Source organism: Leptosomus discolor, chromosome 6 (genome assembly GCF_034619465.1).
Source record: "Leptosomus discolor isolate bLepDis1 chromosome 6, bLepDis1.hap2, whole genome shotgun sequence".
Taxonomy (NCBI): Eukaryota; Metazoa; Chordata; class Aves; order Leptosomiformes; family Leptosomidae; genus Leptosomus; species Leptosomus discolor.
Window position 1 is genome coordinate 18,999,291 of NC_141396.1, and position 24,991 is coordinate 19,024,281.

Consider the following 24,991-nt stretch of genomic DNA (forward strand, 5'->3'; position numbering starts at 1 on the left):
TGCCACTGTTAATAGCTTGTGTGACGTAGTGACAGGGGGAAAAAGATTCTAGGATATCAATTTTCAAAGCTAATACAAGGTGTTCAGAAATATTACAAATTAAGCCTTTTAACAACCTTTACATTAAGCAAGAAGGCACAGCAAATATAGAAAGTAAATTACTGTCAAGCTCTGGCATGACCTATTTCCTGCTATTCAATAACATGCAACAAACAATAATACTGTATCACTTTAAGTTGTTAGATTCATGTGTTTATTTTACTAATGGTATCTAATGATCGATGGTTAGTGCCATAAAATATTCATGCTACTGTGAAAATGTGATGTTTGTTCTATTTTAATGGTGCTACATAGTCCCATGCATGGCATTGAATACAACTAAAAAAATATATATATATTAAATTTCATACCCCTGTGTTTATTAGACTGAGAGCAGATACTGACGCAAGACTGCCAGAACTGTCATCCTAATGAGAAAAACAGAAGCAAAGCCTTAGTGAATAAATGAAGGAAAAGACCATTACAATATAGCAACATGCATGCCAAAATTCAAATTCACACGTAGAGTATTTATACTCTATGTTTGAAGAAATATAGATGTGGCTGTTCCTCATTCTTCTCCAGCCCTCAAAATATACAAAAAAACATACAAAGACTTTCCACTTGTGCAAGACGTGTATAGACATCTATTGGGCTATTTTTCCTGTTTTAATTGAAGTTTTATATTTTCTACAATCAGCACCTTTGCCCGATGGGAGAGTTTTTTCCATGGCATTCCTCAGACATGTGACAAAAGGTGTTACCTGATACACCGTCTCTCCCTAGTCCACATCAACCATAAAAAGTTACACTTAAACACTAGCCTTGGAAGATATGCTGTTAAAAAAGAAAGAACAAAAAACATTTTCTATAGGCTGACACAACAAAACAGAAACTCTTCACTCCACAAATTAATCTTGAAGACTTTGCTTTCATTCAGCTCATCTTAGATTGCATCTCACACCCAACTAGATTCACCTATAAGCTAGTTAACTTTAAAGCTTAAAATGAATACTCAAGAATAGTACTTGCACTGTGGAGAAAAGGAAAAGAAACAGAACTGGACTTTAATAATAATTGGCAAGAAACAAAATACTAGGGTTACTTTCAAACAGAACCTTCACATTCAGTGTGTGGGTTTTTCTGTTTAACATGAGACGGTGGAAAATGTCATTAAATAGCAAAGAGACTTAGAGTGGGCCTTTAAGTTGCCCACCGTCCCCCTGCCATGTTATAGCTAGTATTTCTAAATTGAGAGCTCAAAAATGGACTACACCTCAGCCACACTGGTGAGCTGATGAGAACTAAGACACATTTGTAAGGCTTTGAGAAACAGTCACTTAAGTTAAAAATAAGATTCTAAGCAGCAATTTGAAACCCCTCATACCGCATTGCATCAAGGCAATCAGACAAATGCATGCCCAACTACAGGAGACCCTGCACAGCCACAGCTCTGCAGGTTTCCATTCAAAAGCCAAAGCTGGTTTTCCAATGGAAAAGCCAAGCTTAAAGACCCAGGGTGGGTGGACAGGGATGGACACAGTCATTGCTTTTAAGCATTGGATTACAGCACCTGGAAGAAGGAAAATAATTTTTTTATCATGCCTTCAACATTATTTCTGAACATACCTGCAGCACTCTTGTACCATGCATATCACAGTCTAATAAAAAGCATTTTGCCATACTATCTTCTCCTTTTCAGTACTGAAGTATCATGCCAGACTGAAAACAATAAGGCTTATATTTAAAGAAAACAAAACAACAACCCAACCCAAAAAAAACCACCATAAAAACCCAACCCAAACCACACTTTAAATAAAAAGTCCATGAAAAACAGCATCTTTACCACCTGAATCTTTTTGCTACATCCTATTCTTTTGGAATTTGATACGGCCTGCCTAGATATGATTTTGCTACCACAGCACCTCAAGTGCACCAGCATAAGTCTGCTTAACCTGCAAAAGCTCACTTAAGAGAACAAAAACCAATTATTTTTACCTGTGTCATCCTTTGCTGAAGAAATTCAAAGGCCAAATTCCCATTAAAAGGGGGATCCAGAAGACCAAAAAAAAAAAATCTAGTGTTCCACCAAATCAAAGTAGAAGTTCTATCATTTTTATTACCTAAAGATTGCTTCTGTATTCTTTCTTTCCCCAAAACCCTGCAACTTCCAAGGACCAAAATGAAAATACATACAATGCTCAAGCTTTGTTTTTCAAGCTTTAGGAAGAAAAAGTCTGCTTCAATACTCTTTGCTGTTTTTTTTTTTAAAAAAAAAAATCTTTGAGGTCAACTACAATCAGAGGAGTCAACACCTCTGTGGTATTTTCAAAACATTAATCCCATGCTTACTGTAGATTACTCCCCTGAAGATGCACTTGTGCCACCAACATAGCACTGACACCACAGAAAGTTCTCCTTGACAAGTTTTCCTTGTCACAGCAGCTGGGTAAGCCCTGGAACTAGAAGCTGAACTATATTTTATGTCCTTTATGCAAACAAAACGTGGCATTTGTCTCACTGAGGTCCTACCAGTTCCATTACGATTTTACTGATAAGATAATCATTGCAAAAGTCTAAAATGCTGGGAAATGGCTTTGTTTTACCTCTAGCATAGCATTTTACTGACTACATGTGTGATTCTGGAAAGGCGAGGGACATTTCTTGAGTATCTGATCACCACAGCGCCTACAAAGAAAACCATCATAGCCTTCTCACTGCTGCTGGTACACAAACTGTTATTCAGGTGTTACATGTTCCTTGCAAGACCAAATACACCCATTTGTTGTCTGTCCTGGTTTCAAGGTAGTTTGTTACCAATGTATTTCTACCTGTATCTGCTAAATAGGCAGAAGCCTCGCCTTTCTCTTCTCTTCAGTAGTGCAAGACAAGCAAACATGATCTGTCCAGATAACTATCTGCTTAAGAGCCACTCCTATGAAAAAGCATTTAGCACTGTATTTACCTACTTCTTTCAGATATTCAAATCCCCAGACTTGTGGGCAAACTTGCTATATACACTTTTAAGTATTAGGAGCTTCATGCATTGTTAAAACTGAAACAACGAAGATTGGGAGGAAGAGTTAATATTGCAAGTTAGGTCTGAGTTGTATGAAAACCGATCTATCAAAATGCATCTGTTCCCCTGAAGAGAAACTTCCAACAACTCCTGTCCCTGGGAGACCATGGGAGTTCTGATGATTCAGTGAAGGCAATTTGTTGGATTTCAGACTAGAGATAACTACATCAGAAAAATATGCAAGTGAAGACACTGGTTTTTAGCCCTCAAGTACAGTGTTTTACTACTTTTTTTTTTTAAAAAAGATTTCAGAGCCACCCAAAAAATAATATTCTCAGAGGTTAGTTATAGGACTGTGACCCAGTCAGAGTTAGTATTTAACAGACTGTCTAAAATGAATACCTTCGATTTTATACACAAGGTGACAGCTTTTGGAAAAGATGGCTTTACTTCACTCCTGAATAAGCAATCATTTCTAAATCACTGAAGCTTTTCATGGTGTGTCAGATTTAAATAGAAAAGAAAACTTTTTCACCCTCTTATTTAAGGCTGTCAATGACAGTACTTTGTTAAAACTGCTGATAAAGTGAATTTGGTATATGTTTTACTTTATCTTGTGATGTGTATTTCCATATTTTGGGTTTACTTTAACTCAGGCATATTATGAAAAAGCCACCAAGCTGCTTTAAACAAATCAGTAAAAAGTATTCAAGACTGCTTTAATAAAAAGCAAGAGCTAAACTTAATGACTTGATATTCGGAATAATTTTGATCATAGATTAAAAGCTCTTTTCTTTAACCATAAGCAACAAAAATGAAACTGAGCTTGCATTTTTAAACAGAACTTGCACTTCAGTTGATACACACATAAATGTTACACATCGGCTCACAAGTCAGTTTCTGCTTTAAATGCATCTGTATTAAAATATTTCAGCAGTTTAATTCAAAGCAGATTTCTGTACAGATTGAAAGGAATTTACCAGACTGATCATTAATGACCACATACTTACACCAGCCAGTTTTATTAGCTGCAGTTCATGAAAAAAGGCACACTTCCTAAAGCCATCAAATGCATTTGACATTTGCAATCCTAAGGAGTTGCTATTTTCCCTTTTTTAAAAACAGTGAAGGAAGGAAGCCCAGAGGAGGGAGATGTCCAGCAAAAGAGTTGGCCTCAATCACATCCTGCTTGGGAAGCTCTAAATCCCAGGGGAGTCGAGCGTGCCAGCAGCTGCAAGCGGGGAGATGCAGCTGCCAAGAACTTTCAACCTCTGACCCAGTTCGAGCTAGAGCATCTCGCCCAAAGCATGCTGATGGCAGCACAGCTGCAGGAGACTCTGACATCTCCCCAGCCAGGCAAACCCAGCAGGCTGCTTTTCGACAAAAATATTTATCATCTTCTACATGTGCTAAGAAACTTGCAAAGAAATTGGTTTTTTTACAGTAATATTCGTTAGACAGTCTCTAAAAGCAGAGCTGGCTGGCATCGTTGTCTGAAAAATGCCTGAAACAGTATCCCAAATTAAGTTTCCAGATTTTCTTGGAAGTTATTCAAGATATTAGAATCACTACCTGACTTCACTGTAGAGGCATACATAGCAACGTCTAGTTGATAGACAATCACTGAGAGCCACGAGTATTCAATTAAATGTAATTATCAATTTACTACATCATCCTTACAAAAACAAGGATAACAAAGCAGGCTTCCATCAGCCAGGATGGAAACAGGGCATGTGAGCTCTACGACCCTTTTGACTATAAATCTACAATGATGCAATTTTTTTTCTTGTTTTACTAACAGGAAAGTCCTTTAAGCTTTGCAATATTGCCATAAAGCTTTGATATAAGTATTAGCCTTACCCAAAAGACTTCCTCCTCCTATTAATTACAAAGTTTTTCCTGTCATGAGTTAATTTTCCCTGCAAAAGGGCTTCTTAAAATCTCATTTTTCATCTAAAGGATGCTGACTCATTACTGAGTTTCCTTAACCAAGGGTTTATTTGCACCCTTCCAAAGCTGGCCACTGGCACCAATGAAGTCACAGAACTTTGCGTTCAACCATGGAGAATGCCGTAGCTGTTCAGGAACAGCAAGACTTGTTGCTAATAATAAACTCCCTCACAGGCAGCTTGCCTAAAGCTTAAGCCCATTGTACCTGCATACTCTTATCAATTTACCAGAGCTGGCAAACAGTAAGCAGCCATTGTTCTGACCACAGAGGGATAAAAAAATTGGGGAAAAAAATGCAGGTTTTGTATTTCAGATCACACTTAATGCCTTTTTAGAAAGTCAATGTAGAAGTTTGCAGAGACACTCCATGTAGGATAGGAAGCATTCTGCTAAGTTCACAGAATTCCTTGAGAACAGAGCATATTAAGCTTTAATCACATTTCTACTAACTTTTTAAAGGCCTCATAACTACATTCTTGCCTATATTCTTTTCACTCATCTCCTGTAATAGTGAGAAATTTAGTCTAGGGACTTCAGTTAGCCATTCAAAAGTGAAGATACTGTATCTTCAATAACCCAGTGTCCCTATATTCATCCTAAGCCACTGCCAGCTTAGCAAATTTGAACATTTTTGAGAAAAGAAACCATTGGCTTTTCTTCAAAGGCATATGCACAAGGAGCTATACTGTAAATTTTAAAAACGCATGCAAAACATTTGACATACATTAAATATGCAGACATTAGGGTCACCTCTCAATTTAAGAATTAATTTTTCCCAGGTATTGTACATCTAACTCTGTGCAGAGTATACTATCAATCTGGATCCCCTTTTGATAACTGTGTATCTTAGTTCATGATGCTTTATCTAAAGACCACGCATGCTTTAGCTAAATCAGAAGCTAAAAATATTAGCTATTACTGACACTTTACTCAAGATTATATAAATCCAATAGTGACCCTAATCTGGCAACCATTATAACACAAACAAGACGACTAGCAGCTAGGATTAACTCAATCATGTTATTGGTTTAATATGTTTGCTTTTCTGCCACTTTAGAGGAGTTAAAAAAATGGGAACGCTATAGTTTAAAAGAAAAACAGTCACTAAGGGACAACAGGATAGGAAAACAAGACCATTTCTGCAGATTATGACTTGGTCTCCAGAATAATCATCTTGATTACTAGAAAACAGGAAGCAGATGATTGGGAGCACTGTGCGTGTTCTCCATTTCTCAGGATGGAGGAGACATCTGGATTTTTACCACAGTATTTTCATAGCACAAGGCCAAGAGCATTTGTCTGCAAGTAACTAAGAAAGAACACTTGCCCTCACCCACCCAAAAAGAAAACCATTTAAATATTTGTACTTGAAAATGTTGGAAAAGCATCCAGTTTACTTCAGAGTAAATAGCACTTGCTGCAATCTTAATTTTCCTATATTTCATTGTGTGACCAGTCCCATTACAAGTCCTTCAAAAAGAACCTCTCGTTTTTCACTTTAGTTGCTCCCCAAAGGCCCTCTTCACCACGAAGCTCCTTCTAGAAGATGGCTGAACACTGCTTCATTCACAGCCATTTGCACCTGCCAAACACATCAGCTTAGATGGAATTTAAGAAGGAAGACAAAGAGAAAGCAGCTCTCAAGAGATTCAAGTTACTGTTCTCACCAACACAAAGGACATTCCCATTTCTTATGTCAACAAATCTTTCAACTTCAGAATTGCATGTTAACATGAAGTTAATAATACATTACCAATTGCTCATCTTTACTTATTATTTTATCAAATTAAAGACAGACTCCGCAGGAACAAATATATGGATGTACAACTTGGTATTAGGGGAAGGAAATCAGAATTACCTTTCTGTAGTACCACAGTACCTCCAAAACAAGTTCAACTTACAATACTATTTTGAAACAAAAGGACTTTTAATCTAGCCCAAGGTTTAAGTGCAACAAGGTTACATGTTTCAAAATTCTAAGCAATTTGTCACAAGTCACCCAGATAGTAAGTCTTCCAGGCAAGAAGGACTATGGAAAGAAGAGTTAGATTAAAAATAAAAGAACAACCACAAACACACTCAAAACCCCCAGTTTTTGTAACAGTAGAATATCAAAGAATGCTTTAAGAGGATAAATTTTACTAGATTAATATCTAGTTTGAAGAAAAACTGAATATACAAGTATGACTGTGGCTTTATTGCACGAAATAGGTAAAAGTAACTCAGAACTGAAGTTCATAAAGGAAGCCTGGAGTATTTCACAATCACTTAACCATTAAAAAAAATTGTAGCATGTCACGTTCAATCAGGCAAAATTTTACAGGAAATTAATACAAGTTCTGATGTTTTGACCTAAACAGCTTAAACACTTTTTCAATACATATCACGTTTTTAAAAGCACTGAGATGTACCAAAGAATGTACAAGACAATCAGAAAACTCACACTCCTCCTCAGTAACTACTGTTCTTCAGACAAATCCCCAAAAGAGTCTTTCCAGAGCACTCTATGGTTGCATAGTAACAGCGGGAAGTTAACAGCAGAGAACTGCAACACCTACGCATTCCTTTTTAGAAGTTTTGTACCTATAGTTGTGTGATGTTTACTCACCTGTTGAATAATTTTGGAATCTTTTGGAAGGTTTTCCCTAGGTGGGACTTTTCCAAACAACTTCCAACCGGGAGCACTTTGGATAGCAGGTTTGAGTTCCTTTGTCCTTTTAGTGAAAAAGTTTCTGAAAAGAGAGGAGGGTTTTCTTTTTGTTTATTATAAGCATATAAACAAACAGTATTTGTAGCCACTTAATATTTCTTTAAATAAAGTTCACCACTGGAGAGATTTACTGCTCAGCAAATGCATAGTGCGCTTGCTACCTTAGCTTTCCCTTCTACTTTAAAGTAATTAACTTGAACTGGAGCAGCTTTCATTACAGGTGCTTTGATACTAATATATTGGTACTTAATGCTCAGTTTTACCTCCGAATCTTAAGCTACTATATGCAATATAAGAGCTTTTTTAGTAATAGTGGACACTTTCTTAAACATAAGTTAGCAGGATCCAACAGCTCCCAGACTTTTTTGTCTGGGGTTTGTTTTAGTGTATCTGATGGAGCTATTTGGAGATTGAAAAGAGAACAGCTGGAAATCACTGTATAAGTTATAGATGTAAAAAAGAAATGGTGAACTATTACTTCTAACATTTTCTGCAATTTTCACACTTTCAACTTTTCGTAACATGGACTAGAAAACCAGGGAACTTGCACACAGCTTCAGTTTAGCAGACGACCTTTGCCACTGCCCAAAGCAATTACACTCAAACAGGCAGATGACTGCATTACTTCTTAGAAAGCCAACCATCACCACATCATATTAGCAACCATTTGTCTAGATACATCGCTGTACTACTTGACTCCACTCAGAAGCTCCCACAGAGCATGATATGTATAAGCGCTTTGAAAATGAAAGAAGTGCATTTATTTTGAATATTGGAAAGTTACTTTCCAGAAACTCATCAAAACCAGAGAGGGATTAGAAGTTAAGTAGTCTGTAAGGTTACTTCTCAGGATATTTACAATTTGACCTCTGAGCGAACATAATATGGAGCACTTTCATTGGAAGATTTTTTGTGCAGTGCTAACTAGCTAACGTTGTACTTTCACACCCTTCCTCTGGAAAGAGATCCCCAGATTTATTCTTCACTTACAGGGTTTGCTGATTTTTAAATATGTTTCCCTCTCAAACTGAAGGCATTCATGTTTGTGCACAGAAGACAGTCTCTTGGCTTAGCCCAGATAAAAGTAGCATGCTTGAACAACTGCAGTCTGTCCAAAAAGTGCACAGTTGCTTTAAATTCCAGTGCTGTCAGGGTCTCTGAACATGCAGCATAGTTTGACAACTAGAACAGTTAGTAAGACATAGTATAACTTTCAAATACAAACTACCTTTTCAGTTCCCAGTTCCCAGAATGTTTTTTGCTATTCGGGAAACAAGCAAATGCCTGTCACAAAAATCCCTTCTGTGCAAGTCTGTGTGAATGGACTCTACAGATCTTGTTTGTAGCTGAAGATCCAGCCACCAGAAAATAACAAGCTGGAGAGCTGATGCTGATAAAGTGTGAAAGTCTCCCAAGAACCAGTAAGCTCAAGACTAACGGTCCTGTGGAATCCAGGACAACCAAGAAACTCAGAACACCAAGACTCTGCTCACCCTGTCTGAGGCCACTAGCACACACTATCATCAACACAACAGCTTGCTAAAAAAGAAAAAAAAAAAAGAAAAAAAAAAAGGAAAAAACTGCATTCAAGAAAGCAGCAGCTGCTATAGGCAGTCAGGGAATATGGGATTACATACATACTTGATGAAAGAGAAAGCCTCAAGAGAATTTTTTTTTTGAACACCCACCTAGAAGCTGTTGGTGCACCAGTACACTCCCTCAACTCTTGTGGAAGTCTCCCAGCTGTTGTTCCAACCCAATAACTGAATAAGCCTGTTTGGGAATAGTTGCTTGCACTGTATGAATAGTTACTTGCCATTAATGGAATCAACCTGTTGCTATTAATAATGGCTTAATTAATACAAGGTGTTCTAGTAAGCATTGGTTGTGATCTATGCATCCTGCAACTCTGTCCCCATCAGGGAAACTTGTAATATGTTAGTCCATCCCTGTGGAAGCAAAGTAAGCACCCAGAACACCAAACTAGCAGTTTCTGACACATGACCTGGAAGGAAAGGGTGATGAAAAAGCCAAGCCATGGTGCCAACATCTTTAAAAGACATTGTCCTCAGTCAATCCCAGGACTGCATACCAGTAGTGAAATTAACAAGTCCATCCATAAACCAAAAAAGATGCAAAAAGTACGCTTAGGTAAATAACAAAGACTTATTTCCCTACTACAGGACACCTTTCACAGTGCATTACATTGTCTTCAGGAGGGAAGGAGGAGTATTCAGACAATCATTAAGAAAACAAGGCAAAGTACTCTACAGACCAACATGTCACTAATACATTATTATTAATACTAATACACTACAGCCTTGCCTTTAAATCCGCAACTACTGCAGCAGCTGTATTCGAACTTAATTGGAGGAGATTTTTTTCCCCAAAAAGCAGCTATGCAGGAAGATACATTCTTGAAATACAAAATAGTTCATGCGTCCTGACTTCACGGATAGCAAATGACCAGCCACCAGCCTCTGCACATACTACAGAAGACCACCAGGACTACCTAACAGTTCAGCTCCATTGCTTGTGGAAGCTGAAAAGATGTACGCCTTAACACTGATGGCAATCTGTCACTGTATCAAAGTTGTTTGATGATTAACCAGGAAGCTGGCAGATTCAAAAAGGAAAAATGTGTAAACACACAGAAGGTTTTAATTAATATTTCTGTACAAAAGATTTAAGCATGCTCACGGCTCTTACAAGATTTGATTTTTTTTTAACAAATATAACATTAAAACAAAACTTACAGAACATACTCCCCACCATAATGAATCCTGAAGTGTTTTTTTAATATTCTTTGGTGTATTGAATTAAGTAAAGCCTTGTTTTGCTTTTTATGAATGCACAAGTGAAAATATACAATTTTACTTTTATTGAGTAAATATTCATTGAAGTCTATTTGTGAAGGCAAAAACCACGTTAGAATAAACCTCACATAAAAGTTCTAATCCAAGAGAAATTAAAGGGAGGTTTACAAATGAGCTCTGCTGAAGATGGAAGGACACTTTTAGTACATTGTTTTGGCAGCTAACAGTATCACATCTGATGTGTTGTTGACAACAGTAAAGCCTTACAAAAGCCCTGTTAAGGAACAGCATCTGTGAATGCTTATAAGTTGCATTCACTGAACTGCAGGAACTGTACTAGATTTGATATATTAGTTGCTGCTTAGAATATTCATGAGTTGCACTGATCCCAGGAAGTGTCATCTGTTGAGATGGACTGAAAAGTCAAAAGCATTTTGGTACAGAATCTCAAAATCCATTTGAAAAACTTCAAAATTCCTTAAAAAGAAGCCGACACTTTACAACTGAATAACGCTTTCTGCTGAAAGGACCTGCGGGGTAGAAGTATTAAATTAGTTCATTAAATTAAGCTTTAGTTTACAAAAGCGCAGTGAAAAAGTTGCAATTTTTTTTTCTTGTTAGTTTCATAAAACCACACTGGAATGCGTATCAACATTCTCAAAAGACACTCAAAAACATTTCAGTAGGTGCACTGAAGAGATTGAAAAGTAACTGAAGCACCACAGAATAAGAAGCCACTTCTGGTACAAAGACATCTATTCCTAACATTGTTTGGATAACACTATAGAAAACCCTATGGGCTCTCATGATCACACAACAGCTGTAGTAATAGCTACAAGTGGTAGTTTTCTTCCTTATTTAACATTGCTTCAACTATTCCTGCTTGTGCCCACAGCGTCCTGTGCAAGAGTTTCACCATACTGATGGTACAGTAATTCAAAGATGTTAACCATTAATGTGATGTTCTAGTAATGCAATTGCTTGTTTCCGCTGTGCTTCTGCATTTCAAATAACTTCTTTGCTGTTGTTTAAGATAATTCTAACCGCATTTAGACTTTACCAATTTAAGTATCATAAGGGGATAGGTGGAACTTGATATTTTAATGGGAATTTTTTTTTTTATTATTATTACTTTGGGGTTTTGGCTTTCCCCATCACCACCACAAAACCAGAACACAAAACATTTTTCCCCTTTTCCAGCTATCTATATGCCAGCCCAAGAGGATGATAGATTTCCAAGTTTTAGACAAAGTTACCGGAAAATAGAGACAATTACTTCAAGCTTGATCTTAGATTTCATCCAACACCAGAACAGAAGCTGGGCTACCATGTTTGCACAACAGCCACTCAAAGAAAGTTGAAGTGCCTTGAACAGCAGCAACCATGAACATCAGTAGGTAGGAAGGCACCAGACTAGATACAACTCCAGCACCCTGCTTCACCTCTCCACAAGACCAAGTAGTCTTGTGATAGTCTTCTGTTTGACCAAAACAGTCAAACCTAAACCTAGTTTCAAGTTAGATGTCATTTTGCTACAGTTCTTTCAACAAAAATCACACATACTGACCTCTCTCTACAACTCCATTGTGCGTCAGTAACAACAGGCTATGAGTATTTCACTATGTTGTCCATCCCAAAAAGCCTGAAGCTGCTTTCCTTCCCACTCCAAATGCACATCCTTGGGTTTCCAGTCTTAACTTTGGGCCTCAAAGGAGCCTGCCAGATGAATAATCTCCAGTGATTCAGAGCTCTGATGTTGTTAAGATATAGTACCGCTTACTGGAAGTAATTTACATTATTTACTTCCCACTTTTCCCTAAAACTCACATTTGAGTCCAGCATTCTTAACAATAATACTTGGAAACAGCATTCACAAGCCTGTACCTGCCCTTAGTCCTCTAGCTTTAAAACAAGATATAGACCCTGACTCATGTCTCCACTGCCTCCATGATACCGTAACCTGTAGCCTTTAAACCCATACATTCAACACCATTTGAAATGCCAGCCCCAGCTTTCAATGCTACACAACTAAAGGAATGCATTTTTACTGGTATAGCATTAAAATTAATCATTTTTACTCAAAACCATTCTTTCAGAACAGTCTGCACAAATTCTGAAGTCCCCTGCAAGCCTGCAATTTCATATTCTTCCACAACTATAACTGAGTACATACAACCAATTATGACATTCACACTGGCATGTTTTTATCATGTGTAAAAACTCAAAAGCTGCTTAAGAACACAACAGAATTTTTCTTCATACTCAAGTCTTGTCCACTTTGTTATGGTCTTATGTGCAACAACTCGGAAATAACAGCAGAAAAACACTGCTTGATTATAGCCAGTTATCTCTCCTCCGCTTTAAACAAGATTTTTCAATAATTTACATACAGAAACAAATGTAAGTCAACTCTAAGCATAAATAATGAATCATTAAAAGGAAATAAAACCTTTTTAGTTAGCCACTTGAAGCTTGCAGAGGATTCTACTTCTACATTTTAAATTGTTTATATACAATACACCAGTTGTAGGAATTGATAAAGTGTCCAAAAAGTTACAATGTACATTCAGAGTGCACACAGTAATTATCTCTTAGACCATAGATAGGGCATCCCCATTATTTTAGATTTTAATTATATAACATTGTCCAGGAACTATTTGCTCAATTTCAAGAGCTCAGAAGTGTTTTCTCACATTATTAGTTATGGCTGCAAAAGTGACATGAACATAAAAACATTAAGAGTAAATACCTCCCACTTTACAAATATACTTCTCAACTCATCCTCTACTCTCACATTTCAACCTTAATTTGTAAGTTATCATGCAACTTTTTAGGTTTAGTTTAAAATTCTTAATATGGAGATTTGGAGCAAAACACTAATAAATTTACATTTTTAGTACACATTCTACATTTTTAGTTTCAATAACTTAGAATAACCTGAGCCCATTTTGATTCCATACATGTATACAGCTGTTCTGAGCGCAAGTGTCCAAGCTCTTCCCTATACTGGGGGAGAGGTGCCCCAACTGATTTTACAGTTCACACCTTCCACCACCTTGCTACAAGGAGAAGCTTTACACCAGCTTCTCTTTAAGTTGTTACCCCCAAACACAGATCTATTACAGGATGTTTCTAGTTTCAGCACCTTTTAAGGAGTACAAAGATCACTTCTTTCTCTCCAGATCAAGACAACCAAAGGAGTATCCCAAACCACCATCTCCAAAGGAACTTCAGTGTTTCCATCTGTAATACTCCAAGACTACAGTCTTAAGTGCTATTACAAGCAAGTTTTTGGTTTCCTTCCTCTCCCCCCCCAAAAATACAATAAGGAAACCAAAACATGCTAACCAGGAGAACAGGCATCTTCAGCAAAACCAAGCTTCCAGCATTCTTCTTTTTTTAAATTAAATTATGACATTTCCATTGATATTACTGGTCAACTAAAGCCTCAGCTACAATTCAGTATACCTGAAATCTAATGAACTGTCATGGAGTAAGCTGCTAAGGACTACAGGGCAGGGCAGAAGGAGAGCCACAAAGATTAACAGAACTACTGATTGAGAAGCTTTACAAACTCTGCTGGCAAAACAGTTTTACTGCAGGTACACAAAGACTTGGGAAGTTTTAAGAGTTGAAAGCATTTAGCAATATTACAGAACACTGTACAGCACACTGGTAAACAGTGTTTTAAGGGTCTACATTATATTCTTAACAAAGAGCTGTTGCACAGGTCAGTCTTACAAACAGGCTCAAGCATTCAAAAACGTATGTAAACAAGCAGACACATATGCAAGGTAACAGACATGGTTAATGCTCAGGTACAAAAAGAGTAAAGGAAGATAATCAGCGCGGTCTCACCTTTACTTTTCAGAGCAAACTAGCAAAACAGAGCTCTATGCCAAAGTATTCCATCATCTTCATATTTTATCAGGCAGTTCAGCAGCTGTTTTTACACTACACCAAACTCCATGATCAATATTCTGTAATAACAACCGTGTCACTTCCCCACCGAACCTAAACCAAAATCCTAGATCAAGCTGCAAGAAGTGAAGAGTTTCTACCAGTTGACTACAGGTACTCTGCTATTTCTTGCATGGCCAGGAATATCTACTCCAGCAGAGCAATAGCTGGTTAACCAGCAACATACTCTAAGTAAAACAGTGCTAGAGGAATAAGACCCCTTCCTCCCCCCAACGCACATAATGGCCAAGCTGTTTCAGCTCCAGTAAGGGGAAGCCCTGTTTCCTCTTCTTTGCACCAGTAATGTCCTACACTCCCTTTTCTGCATCAATTCCAAGACTCTCCATACTTCACAGGTCAATTCAACTCACTAATCCCACAGGAAACCATCCACATTTTTTCACTCCCCAGCTTAACAAGCTACAGCAGCTCACAGAGGATCAAATAAATACTAGCAGCAGGGAAGAGACATTCCCTTTATTTCCTGACAAAAGCAAATTCTTCAATCAGCTCACCAAGATATCTCATGAAAGTACAACCTAATGAAGCAAACTACCTAAAACTGTTCTAGCAGTGAGTCACTTTCAGCCAAGGCAAAAGACACCAGCTTTATTAGGTTGACTATACCTGTAGTCCAAATGTTCCTACATATGACATATTTTCAACACAAAGGTGAGAAAGACTTCCAATCTTTGGCACCGCCTACAAGTCTGTGAACTGTAAGCTCAAACACAGGGTAGAGTTTTATTTTGAAGACCGTCCCAAGAGTTGACAATGCTTACTACTCCAACCAGCCTGATTAAGCCTCAGTTAATATTCTTCCCTTCTGGTCCCAGTCAGAGTGCCTGTCGACTACGCAATTGTGTCATGTAGTACTACAAAGTACTACTGTACTACTTCTGTAGCCTCTCAGTGTATCAGGTTTCTGCTGTGGTTAGCAATTCACAATATATTTTATGTCACTGCTTCAGTGACAAATTGCAAAAATACTACAAAACGCAAGAATCCATTTTTGATCTTAGACAGCTGATATTAATATGTAAAAGCCTAATTCCTTTCAGTTTTGCCTGACTGTTTTTTACAAAGCAAGAAGAAAATCCCCAGTCTACTACTCAGCTGCCTACAGAATTTGAGGAACAGCAAGCACCTTGCAAAACACTTAAAACTTACAAAAACAGAAATCCAGAATCATAGAATCATTTAGGCTAAGATCATCAAGTCCAACCATTACCCTAACACTGCCAAGTCCACCATTAAACCATGGCCCTAAGCACCACATCTACATGTCTTTTAAATACCTCCAGGGATGCTGACTCCACCATTTCCCTGGGCAGCCTGTTCCAATGTTTGACAATTGTTTTGGTGAATAATTTTTTCCTAATATTCAATTTAAACCTCCTCTGGCACAACTTGAGGACATTTCCTCTCATCCTATCACTTGTTACCTGGGAAAAGAGACTGACAAACACCTTGCTACAATCTTCTTTCAGGTAGTTGTACAGAGTGATAAGGTCTCCCCTCAGCCTCCTTTTCTCCAGATTAAACAACCCCAGTTCCCTCAGCCGCCCAAAGCAGAGATACTCTGTGCTCTGGAATATCCACTGCTTCCCATTTCACAGCTAACAACCACCCAAATACCCTTGGTAGTTCACGGTTTGTTTGGTTTTTTAAAGCATTCTGGCATCCAGCATACAAACAGCTTCATAACTGCCCAGCAGCAACACAGAAAAGATCCTACTTTAACGGATGCATTAGGCAACTGAAGCAGTACAGACAGAACTGAGCTTTGCAGGGCCTGAGACCTGGCCAGGGCCAAGTTTTGCCTGCTACAGAAAGCAGAGGACCCGGCATCAACAGCTCTGCTGTTCTTGGAGCATGAGTAAGATATGTGAAGTACACCTTCTCCCATAGCATCTTCCTCAGCACATCAAACCAGACCTCAGCAACAGAGGTAGTAGCAGCAAGCCTGAGTGCTAGCCTGGGTTTCTGCAGCTCCAGAGTCAGAAGGGCCACAGATGTTTTGTTGCTCTCTAACTTGAGTGTCTTTTCTCCTTTACTTCTAGACAATCACTTAGTTTGCCTGTTCCTATAGCTGGCCTTCAGGAAGTTTTAGATCAACAGAATGGCCGTAGGCAAGAGGAGCCAACAAGGCAGCTTTTATTATACTAGATGATCAAATGAGACTTACCCAAGAGCACGTTAAATAAAAGTTCCAAATATAACAATGGAAATTGAACACAATTTCTTCTTAATAAAGTAGAACCTTGGAGAACAATGGAGAAAAACTGAAAAGAGCTTCCTCCTGTAGGCTACAAGTATTATTTTCAGTCAGGAGGTAAGAAAGCAGGAAAAGGAATTTACAACATGAGTCAGAGTGAAGAATAAACTCATCTATGACCATCAAAACTAGTTTCTACTAATTGAAGTCATAGGTTCACTCAGACAACATCCATCCACCCCTCACACTGCTACCCCAATGCCAAATCAGAAGAAATATGCTCTGCAGGTGATTTGCACAGCTGACTGGTTTCTGCTAATACAGAGACAAATTAGCAGTCTCTCTTTTGCAGGCTCTCCTTATGCTCAGCCTTCATTCAAAAACCTGTAGGATTTTAATATTAGAGTCCTCTCAATCTCAGAGAGGTTTGACTGAACCTGGCTAACAGGCTGCAATATGAGAGAGATCAGGCAGTGACTGCCTAAGCTTTACTTCCTTGGAAAGCAGTAATAAAAAGGCTGAGGAGCACAGCCCAGTTGAGGCTGAGAAGCTTAAAGCATTGCCTACCACCCAGTCCAACAAACCTAGTCTCTTCCCAGCTGAACACCAAACAAGACCAGAAAGGGATAAAAAAGGACAGGCTTTATATCATAAACACCTCAACAGTTCCCAGAAACTGGAAAGAGGAATAACAATTTTTGCATCCACACGAATGAAACATGACTAAAACCCTTAATCTCCTTTTTTATTCTTAAACAATCAAGACAAAACAGCCTAACGAATAACTGAAGAGCCAGGAGAGAAAAGCATAAAACGATCATTTTCTTAGAGGCCAGCTGTGATTAAAGTGGCCTCCTTTGGTTGTTGTTCTCCATGTAAAACATTCTCTTTTTAGTCATAGCCTATTGAGAAGAGAGGTCCCATTCACTTCGTCTCACTACTCTCAATATATTGAGTCTGCCAGAAATTCTGTGACACAAAATAAGCAGAAGAGACCAAGGAATGAAAAATGCCTTTTGCAAAGTGAAGGGAGGGAGAAGATACTTTCAGGTTACGTTTTAACGCCTCTGTAAATCACTGCTTAGCAAAACAAGCTACAACTCTAACAAATTGTTGCATGCTAAACAGCAATTTCAGCTGTTTGGCTTGGAAAAAACCCCACACACAACCCCCCCCAAAAATGACAGCATTAGTTTAAGGCGAACTTCATGAAAAAATGACAACATGAGTGCACAGCATCTTACTACTTACAGTGAAACATCCATTGCCAATGTTTTTCAGAAACACAAAACTCTTTAAAACCTATACATCGTGAGGTCTGGGAGTGAGACTCTCTCAAACAGGCACTTTCAACTCATTGAGGACTTGCTTATTTTTGTGAATTGCTTAGAACTGGTTCACTCAAAACCAAGGCTGCTGTCATTTAGATTTAATTTGCTACAGTGGGATCCACACTTGTGAGAGAAACTTTAGGTGCACAGAGATACTTCCTTGACCTTTTTATGAAGTAAAGTTTTATACAATTTGAGTACAATTTTCTGTGTACAGTTATTAAAAAAGTTGGAAGCCAAATTCTTCAAAGTTTGCTACAGTTTGTTTTACTTTGGAGATTATGTTTACTTATGTTGTCATTACATTTGTTATTCACATAACTGAGAGCCAGAAACTGGCCAACATGTCAACACAACTTCATAAAATAATTCATTCTTAGCAAACAGTGAATGAAGAATCTACAGAGAAGCTTCTCACTTTGATAACATGAATGCTTTTACCTATTTATATCAAGTTAATTATGTCTCTAACTCAGGAAAAAAAAAATACTGTTTGAAGTTACTCACAGATTTGGGTCCAGGTGCTTCTGCCTACTTTCTCCAGTCAGCTTTAATTCAAATCAATTATAAGCATCCACTTGTTCACTTAAATTACAAGATTGCTTAGAGAAAGCAAAAAACTAGACCAAACAGACAGGTGAAGGGTGCCCTCACAATTTCTGGGGGGAAGCTTTGTTGTATTCCCTTAGCTCTTCTCTCAAATTATCTTTCCAACATACTGTCAGTGTATTTCCTTGATCTGTTAGAAGCACTCTGTGCCTTTTTTTTTTTTTTTTGTAATCTGGACAGGGTAAAAACCAACCCCAAAACAAAAAACAAACCCACAAGTCTTCCTGGATGACAGCAAGAACTGACCAAGATATAGGCACAGGCAACACAGGAATATAAATTAAGCATTGTCAAGTGCCCCCATCAATCTCTTTCTTTGATCTTTACACAAACAGAAGGTTTAGAAGATCTGTCGCATCTAGGACTGCTCATGCCCGACTTGACTCCCATTTTTGACCAAAGAACCCACAAAACAGATTTCTTCCCCACAGATGCACAGTACATCCCCTGGAGTTTCATGCTGCTTTATGAAACAGAAGAGCTCTATATACAAAGGGAAACATTGATTCTGGTGTTAAACACTTACAAGATGCAACTGTACATTAGGTATATGCCCATATAGCACAAAAAGCTGCGAGTGCTACTTAGTAGTACATTGAAATACAAAGTACACATCCAGAGACATTACTATGCACACAAGTAACAACACTCAGGGAGGTGAAACTCTTCACAACCCTCCACAGTCTCTGTCAAGGACATTTGTAGGAGCAAGAAGATTAGCAGCTTTCGAAGACCTACCTACTTACCGAACCACAGAACTGTGTTTACAAAGAGAGAGAAAAAGATGTGGGCTTCCAAGATTTCTCAGTTCTTTGTTCCTACAAATACTGACTCCCTTCGACTTTCCATGATCTGCCTGAGCGAAGATTTTTCAAAACTTCTGGGCAATAAGCACAACCATTCTGGGTGAGAAAGGAGGAGAAGACTAAATACAGTTTTTCTAAGCATATGTGTGCCAACCACCATACATGCTTACAACCCCTTACACCTATTGCTCACAGCACTTCCTAAAGACCTAAGAGAAGCGGCAATTACGGATTAAGCTCTTTGCAATTTATCAGGAAAACTTGTTAGATGAATTCTGAAAAACAAGTATTTGGGAAAATGGTGCTTTACTACAACAAAGTAAGTATCACTGCTGTTGTCAACAGTAAGCTTTGCATCCAGGAATGAGAAACTTTGGCAACTACCAGGTACCTAAATTTATCTAGCAAATACACAATTTAGAAAGGAACAAGATCTACAGCTGAGAAAACTGAGAAGATGCCTGGAACATACATGTAGAAATACAAAGTATAATTAATCTTTAAAAGAGGTCCAGAAACACTATGGCTTTAGGTCAGCCCTGGACTACTCACTGCTGCTTGCCCTTTTTGGTTTACTGCTCTGCTCTGTATGTGCTGCTTTGGAGGATGAAGTACACTACAATCAAGGTAATCATCATGGCTTTAATTCAACTGTCCATGCAACATTCCTGCTCACTGAGCCATTCTGTACTCAATGGCAATCCACTAGGGCTACCCAAAAGTGATCTAATAATCCAAGAACAGAGCACTGCGCTTATCAGCTGCTACGCAAGACCACAAACCATAAGGACAGTGACTATATGTGACTGGGCTACGCAATCATATGCAGGAGTACGAAGCAGTGACAGGTGACTTTCAAGAAGCCACTTAATGCTCTGACCATAACAGCAGCACAGTGGAGACAAGTGACCAGTCATGCAATTTTCCTTGCCACAGCACTCTGCTCCACATACCTCCAATTTACTTGAGGCATCCCACTTCACATGCTGAGAGAAACAAAGAGGTAGAACAAAAAGACAGCAAAACCAATTATTTTTTGGTTAAAAGTTGTTATCATTAATTTGACAAGTTTAATAATTTGGCACAATACAACTTAAGATCCCAAGGCCAAATATTACACCTAATACTTACCTGAAAAAAAAGCTTTAACCATTGATGTACATTTTCCCATGATCTTACATTAATTACTACTGACAGTCTCAAGGGCACAGCCACTTTTCCTGCCACAGAGCTTGGGTAAGATGCTGCTGTTGACAGCTGCTCCCTTTTTCCCCTACCTCACTTATTTCGTTTCTCCTCCAGTTCAGGGAAATGAAGACAGACAATTAACATGGATGATTTCAAAGCACGGTGAAGCAGACCAGTCTGGTAACTGAAGAGCTCAGAACAAGCAGCTGGAAACAGCAGCCTCCTAACCCAGATCTGCCATGACCAAACAGTTTGTCTGACCGGGCAATTACAACAATGGAGCTTTCACATCGAAGGCAGTAGGACTTCCCCCTCGCCTTGTCCCATTTTTTAAGTAACAGCAAGAAATGTCCACCTTTTAGGTGAATTTCCATACAATTATGACTATTCAAAAAAGCAATGGGAGCTACCAAATTTTAGACAGTTTCTAAACTAGACAGAGAGCATTACAGGTGCAAAACATCCTATATAAGATGCCCTGGGCTGCTGAACTACCTGTGTTTAGCACATCCAGTACCTTCCCGTACACTGTTGGAGCAAGTACACATTCTGACCAAACACAAACGAGTTGGTCTATCTGAAGTACTCGCTAAGAGAGAGCATGGCCACTCGGTACAACTTAAGCTTCAGAGAGCAACACCATTTATAACTCCACACTCATTCAAAAATATAAGCAACCATCTGCTGAGAAGCTTCACAAGAAGGTATAGGTGCTACCAACATTCAATCACAGGACAATTTTTATACAATTTGAATCCTCATTACTGACAGCCAAGGTATTTATCTTGCTAAGAACTAGAGAAAAATCCACTTACAATGGCAACTGTCAGTTTTGAATGAATCTGAGCATTTTATTAAAAAAAGTGAGAAGTTCAAGCTTTTAAAGTATCAGAAATAGTTGGGAAGACAAGAACTAACTACTCAAAAAAATTACTGGAGTTTTATTACCACTTTTCTAAGCAATGGAGACTACAAACTAGTATTACTGTATCTAGAGACAAATCTATCACAGAAGAGAAGTTAGGGGTTATTCAAAAAAAAAAAAAACAAAACAGTCAAAGTGCTTTCTATTAGCAGATCTCATTTTGGCTGCTCAGTTGAAATCAGCTGTAACTAAGGCACTTCTACGGACATACAGGCAGAGCTGAAGGCAAAGGCTTTGAGGCCAATACTGCTCACCAGGCCAAACGCACAAGAGGCACAGCCAGCTAGGCCAGTCAGGGGCTATGAAATTGGCTCTCTGGCAAATCCTTTTTTTCTACTGAGGTGTCAGCACTACAGCTTTTGCCAGGATAGAGCCAACCAAATTTTTCCATGTATTACCCAAGCCTTCACTGAAAATAGCAAACATCAGTGTGTATTGACAATAGCTTCTACTGCACACCAAGTTCAGTCTTTCCTATGAGGAAAATTCTCCAGAATTTCATTAAGCTATCACTCTGGGGGAAAAGGAACAAGCACCAATGTTACTGGTCAAAGTGATCAAGTAGTGAAGGAAAGGGAAGGTAATATACTGCAGTCCACGTACCACGGGGAAGGCTGTACCACAGGAGGGAGGAACACCAATAGGAAATGGTGGGAACAGAGGGACATCTCTCAACCCATCCTTAAAAGAAAGTGGAAGTATCAAACTCACCCTGCAACTGCCACTGTCCTTATCCTCAGTCAGGAATCCATCTCCCTTTCCTGAGGGTTGGCAGAAGGAGCCTATTTCTCAGTTTGGGATCCTGCCTTGAAATCAAACCTCTCCTATATCAATTCTTCACTTAAGAGATTTAATCTTATTCTGTCTTCTCAAAACACTTAGAGACCCACAGTGCTATCAGAATGACTGTCACAAAATAACCCCAGGGTTTTGGAGAATAAGAACTGTTAGAAATTTGGAAAGTAAACCCTCCTCTTTAAACCTAAGTAACATAGAGTATGCTGTAAACTATTACAGTCAAGATGCATCTCCTGAGTAGCATGTTAAACAGTGAGTGATTAGAGTCCCCAGGTAACGAAGCTGGATGTCCTAAAGTTTTTGGGTTTGTGCTAGAAGCTTAAGCCAAAACAATCTGAGCACACAGTCTAGTCCTTGGAGCTTTTCACGCCACACTTAGGAATAAATAAGTGAACTGTATCCTCACTGTCAACAGGTAGCAAAAGCTTTACAAGCCTTCACAACTTTCATGATTCTCAGAACCACCCGAAAGCAGCTTCCAATACCAACGATCTTCACCTTATTCCCCAGGCAGTTTAATCAGTACCACTGCGTTCACTCAGACAGCAAAACGCTCTGGCACAGGAAGCAAATCCCAGCGTGAAGCCCGTGTAGTTTGTAGCAGCAAGAGTATCTTTATCATATCACCCTCACGTCCAGCACAAAGCCCCTTTCTTGCTGTAGCAGTATTTACTTGGCGGCAAGTGATCCCGTCGGGGCCGGCATCGCTCATGTGACCAGCAGCAAGACACGGCTGACCCCAGACACGGCCCTTCAGGCAACCCCACCGCCCCCCGGGAACTGGCCCGGCAGACCTTAACCCCGGCTCCAGCGCACCCAGCCGGCCCGCGCCCCGAGGGCAGCCCCCCTCCCCGTCCCCCGGCTCAAGGCCGGGCGCTGCCGAGGGGCGCCGGTACCGGCCCCGCCGCCTGCTCCTTTACCTGGTGAAGAACTCGGCAAAGCTGCTGCCAGCGCCGGCGATGCCCGCCCGCCGGGCCCTCTCCGCCGGCTCCTGCGGCGGCGCCGGGGCCGCGGCCGCTGTCCCTCCGTGGGGTAGGTGCTCCGGGGCGCTGCGGCGGCGGCTCACCTCGTAGGTGTTGCGGGAGTTCAGGGTCACGTCCGTGAAGCCGAGGGGCGCCGGGGGCTGGGCAGCGGGCTCCGCCCGGCCCCGGGAGGTCCGCACGCCGGAGGCGGCCTGCGCCCGGCTGCCGGCGTCGTCCCCCGAGCCGAGGGGCGGCGGGGGGCTGGCGACGGCGGACCCCCCGCGCCGCTCCGCCTCGCTCCGCAGCCGGCAGCTCCTCAGCGGCTCTTCCAAGGCGGTTCCCGCGGGGACGCCGCCGCCCCCGGGGCCGGGCGGGCAGGGGAGGAAGCCCCCATTCTGCAGTTTCGCTTCCTCCTCTCCCGGCCCTGGCTCATCCCGTCCTGCCCGAGGCGGCGACGGCGGCTCCTGCGGCGGCGGCAGCAGCAGGAAGCCGACATCCCCGTTGGTCATCCTCCCGTGGGGGCCCACGGCGTAGGCGGCCCCGTTGGCGGGCTTCTCCGGGCAGCGCTTCCCACCCGCCGCCGCGGCGGGGCCGAGCGCCGCCAGGTACCGCTGCAGCAGCCGCTCCTGCCCCGGCCCGCCGCTTCTCCGGCTCAAGCCCCGGCTCCCATCCCGCTCCCCGTCCTCCTCCTCCTCCGCCTCCTCCGCCGCCGCCTCCTGCCGGCCCGCGGGAAGCACGGCTGCGCTGCCCGGAGCTCCGGCATCGTCCGGCCCCACCATTTGCCGCCGCGGAGCCCCGGGGATGACAGCGGCGCAGCGGGGCGGGGGGCACGGCCCCCCCGGCGCGGCGGGGGCCGAGGGGGGCAGGGCGCGCGCGTTCCTCCGCACCGGCGGCGCCGCGAGCGCTGGCTGCCGGCGCCGCTCACCGCGTCGGACAGCGGCCTCGGCGGGGGGGGCGGGGGGCCCGGCTCACGCAGGCGCGCGGCGCCGGCGGCAGCCCTTCCCCCCGGAAAGTCACCATAGAGAGGCCGGGCAGGAAGAGCGCGCCCGCCCTCCCGGCGCGACCACATCCGGGATCATAGAGATGCCAACGAGACAGGATCTTCCCTGCCAGAGCGGTGCCTCGGAGGCCGCTCTCCGCCCCGCTACCGTATTCCAGCTAAAGGCCCGCTGCGCGCAGCGGCTACCGCATACCGCCGGCGTGCCGCGCCCGCCGCCAGGGAAAAGCCCCGCCCGGTGGCGGCACTCTCCTCCCTGCCCCGGCGCCGAGCCGGCACCCGCAGCCTGCCCGCTCCTGCCGGGACTACCCCAGCCCGCAGGACCCCCCGCGCCCACGGACCGCCCCAGCGCCCCGCACGGCGCGCAGGGGCCGCGGCGGCTCAGGCGGGGCGCGGGGCAACAGGTCCCGCGGCCGCGCCTCGGCTTGGGGAGGAAGGGGAGAGGCGGCCGTGGCGGGGAGCGGGAAAGAGCCCTCGGGCCGGCGGGGGCAGGGGCAGGGCACGGCCGCTCCCGCCGCCAGCCCGACCAGTGCGAGCGGGGCAGGCAGGGCAGCGCCCGGCCCTGCCTGTGGCTCTTTTTGGAGGAGATAGGACGTGCTTGAGCTTTTAGGGGGAACGAGAGAGGGAGAAGAGAGATACGAGCTGGGCACCTTGAAATGGTGG

The 24,991-nt window shown here is 41.6% G+C and overlaps 1 protein-coding gene across 1 annotated transcript in view; it reads right to left on the bottom strand.

The window, feature by feature from the left end:
• Positions 1-24,125, bottom strand: part of TBC1D12 (TBC1 domain family member 12) — a 45,769-nt gene extending 21,644 nt beyond the window's left edge. The window contains exons 1-3 of the mRNA XM_086466516.1: positions 23,290-24,125; positions 7,617-7,740; positions 411-467 (exon numbers count right to left, since the gene is read on the bottom strand). Of these exons, the coding sequence (XP_086322642.1) occupies positions 411-467; positions 7,617-7,740; positions 23,290-24,110 (1,002 nt within the window). The 5' untranslated portion in view covers positions 24,111-24,125. The remainder of the gene's footprint in view (positions 1-410; positions 468-7,616; positions 7,741-23,289) is intronic.
• Between the last annotated feature and the right edge of the window lie 866 nt (positions 24,126-24,991).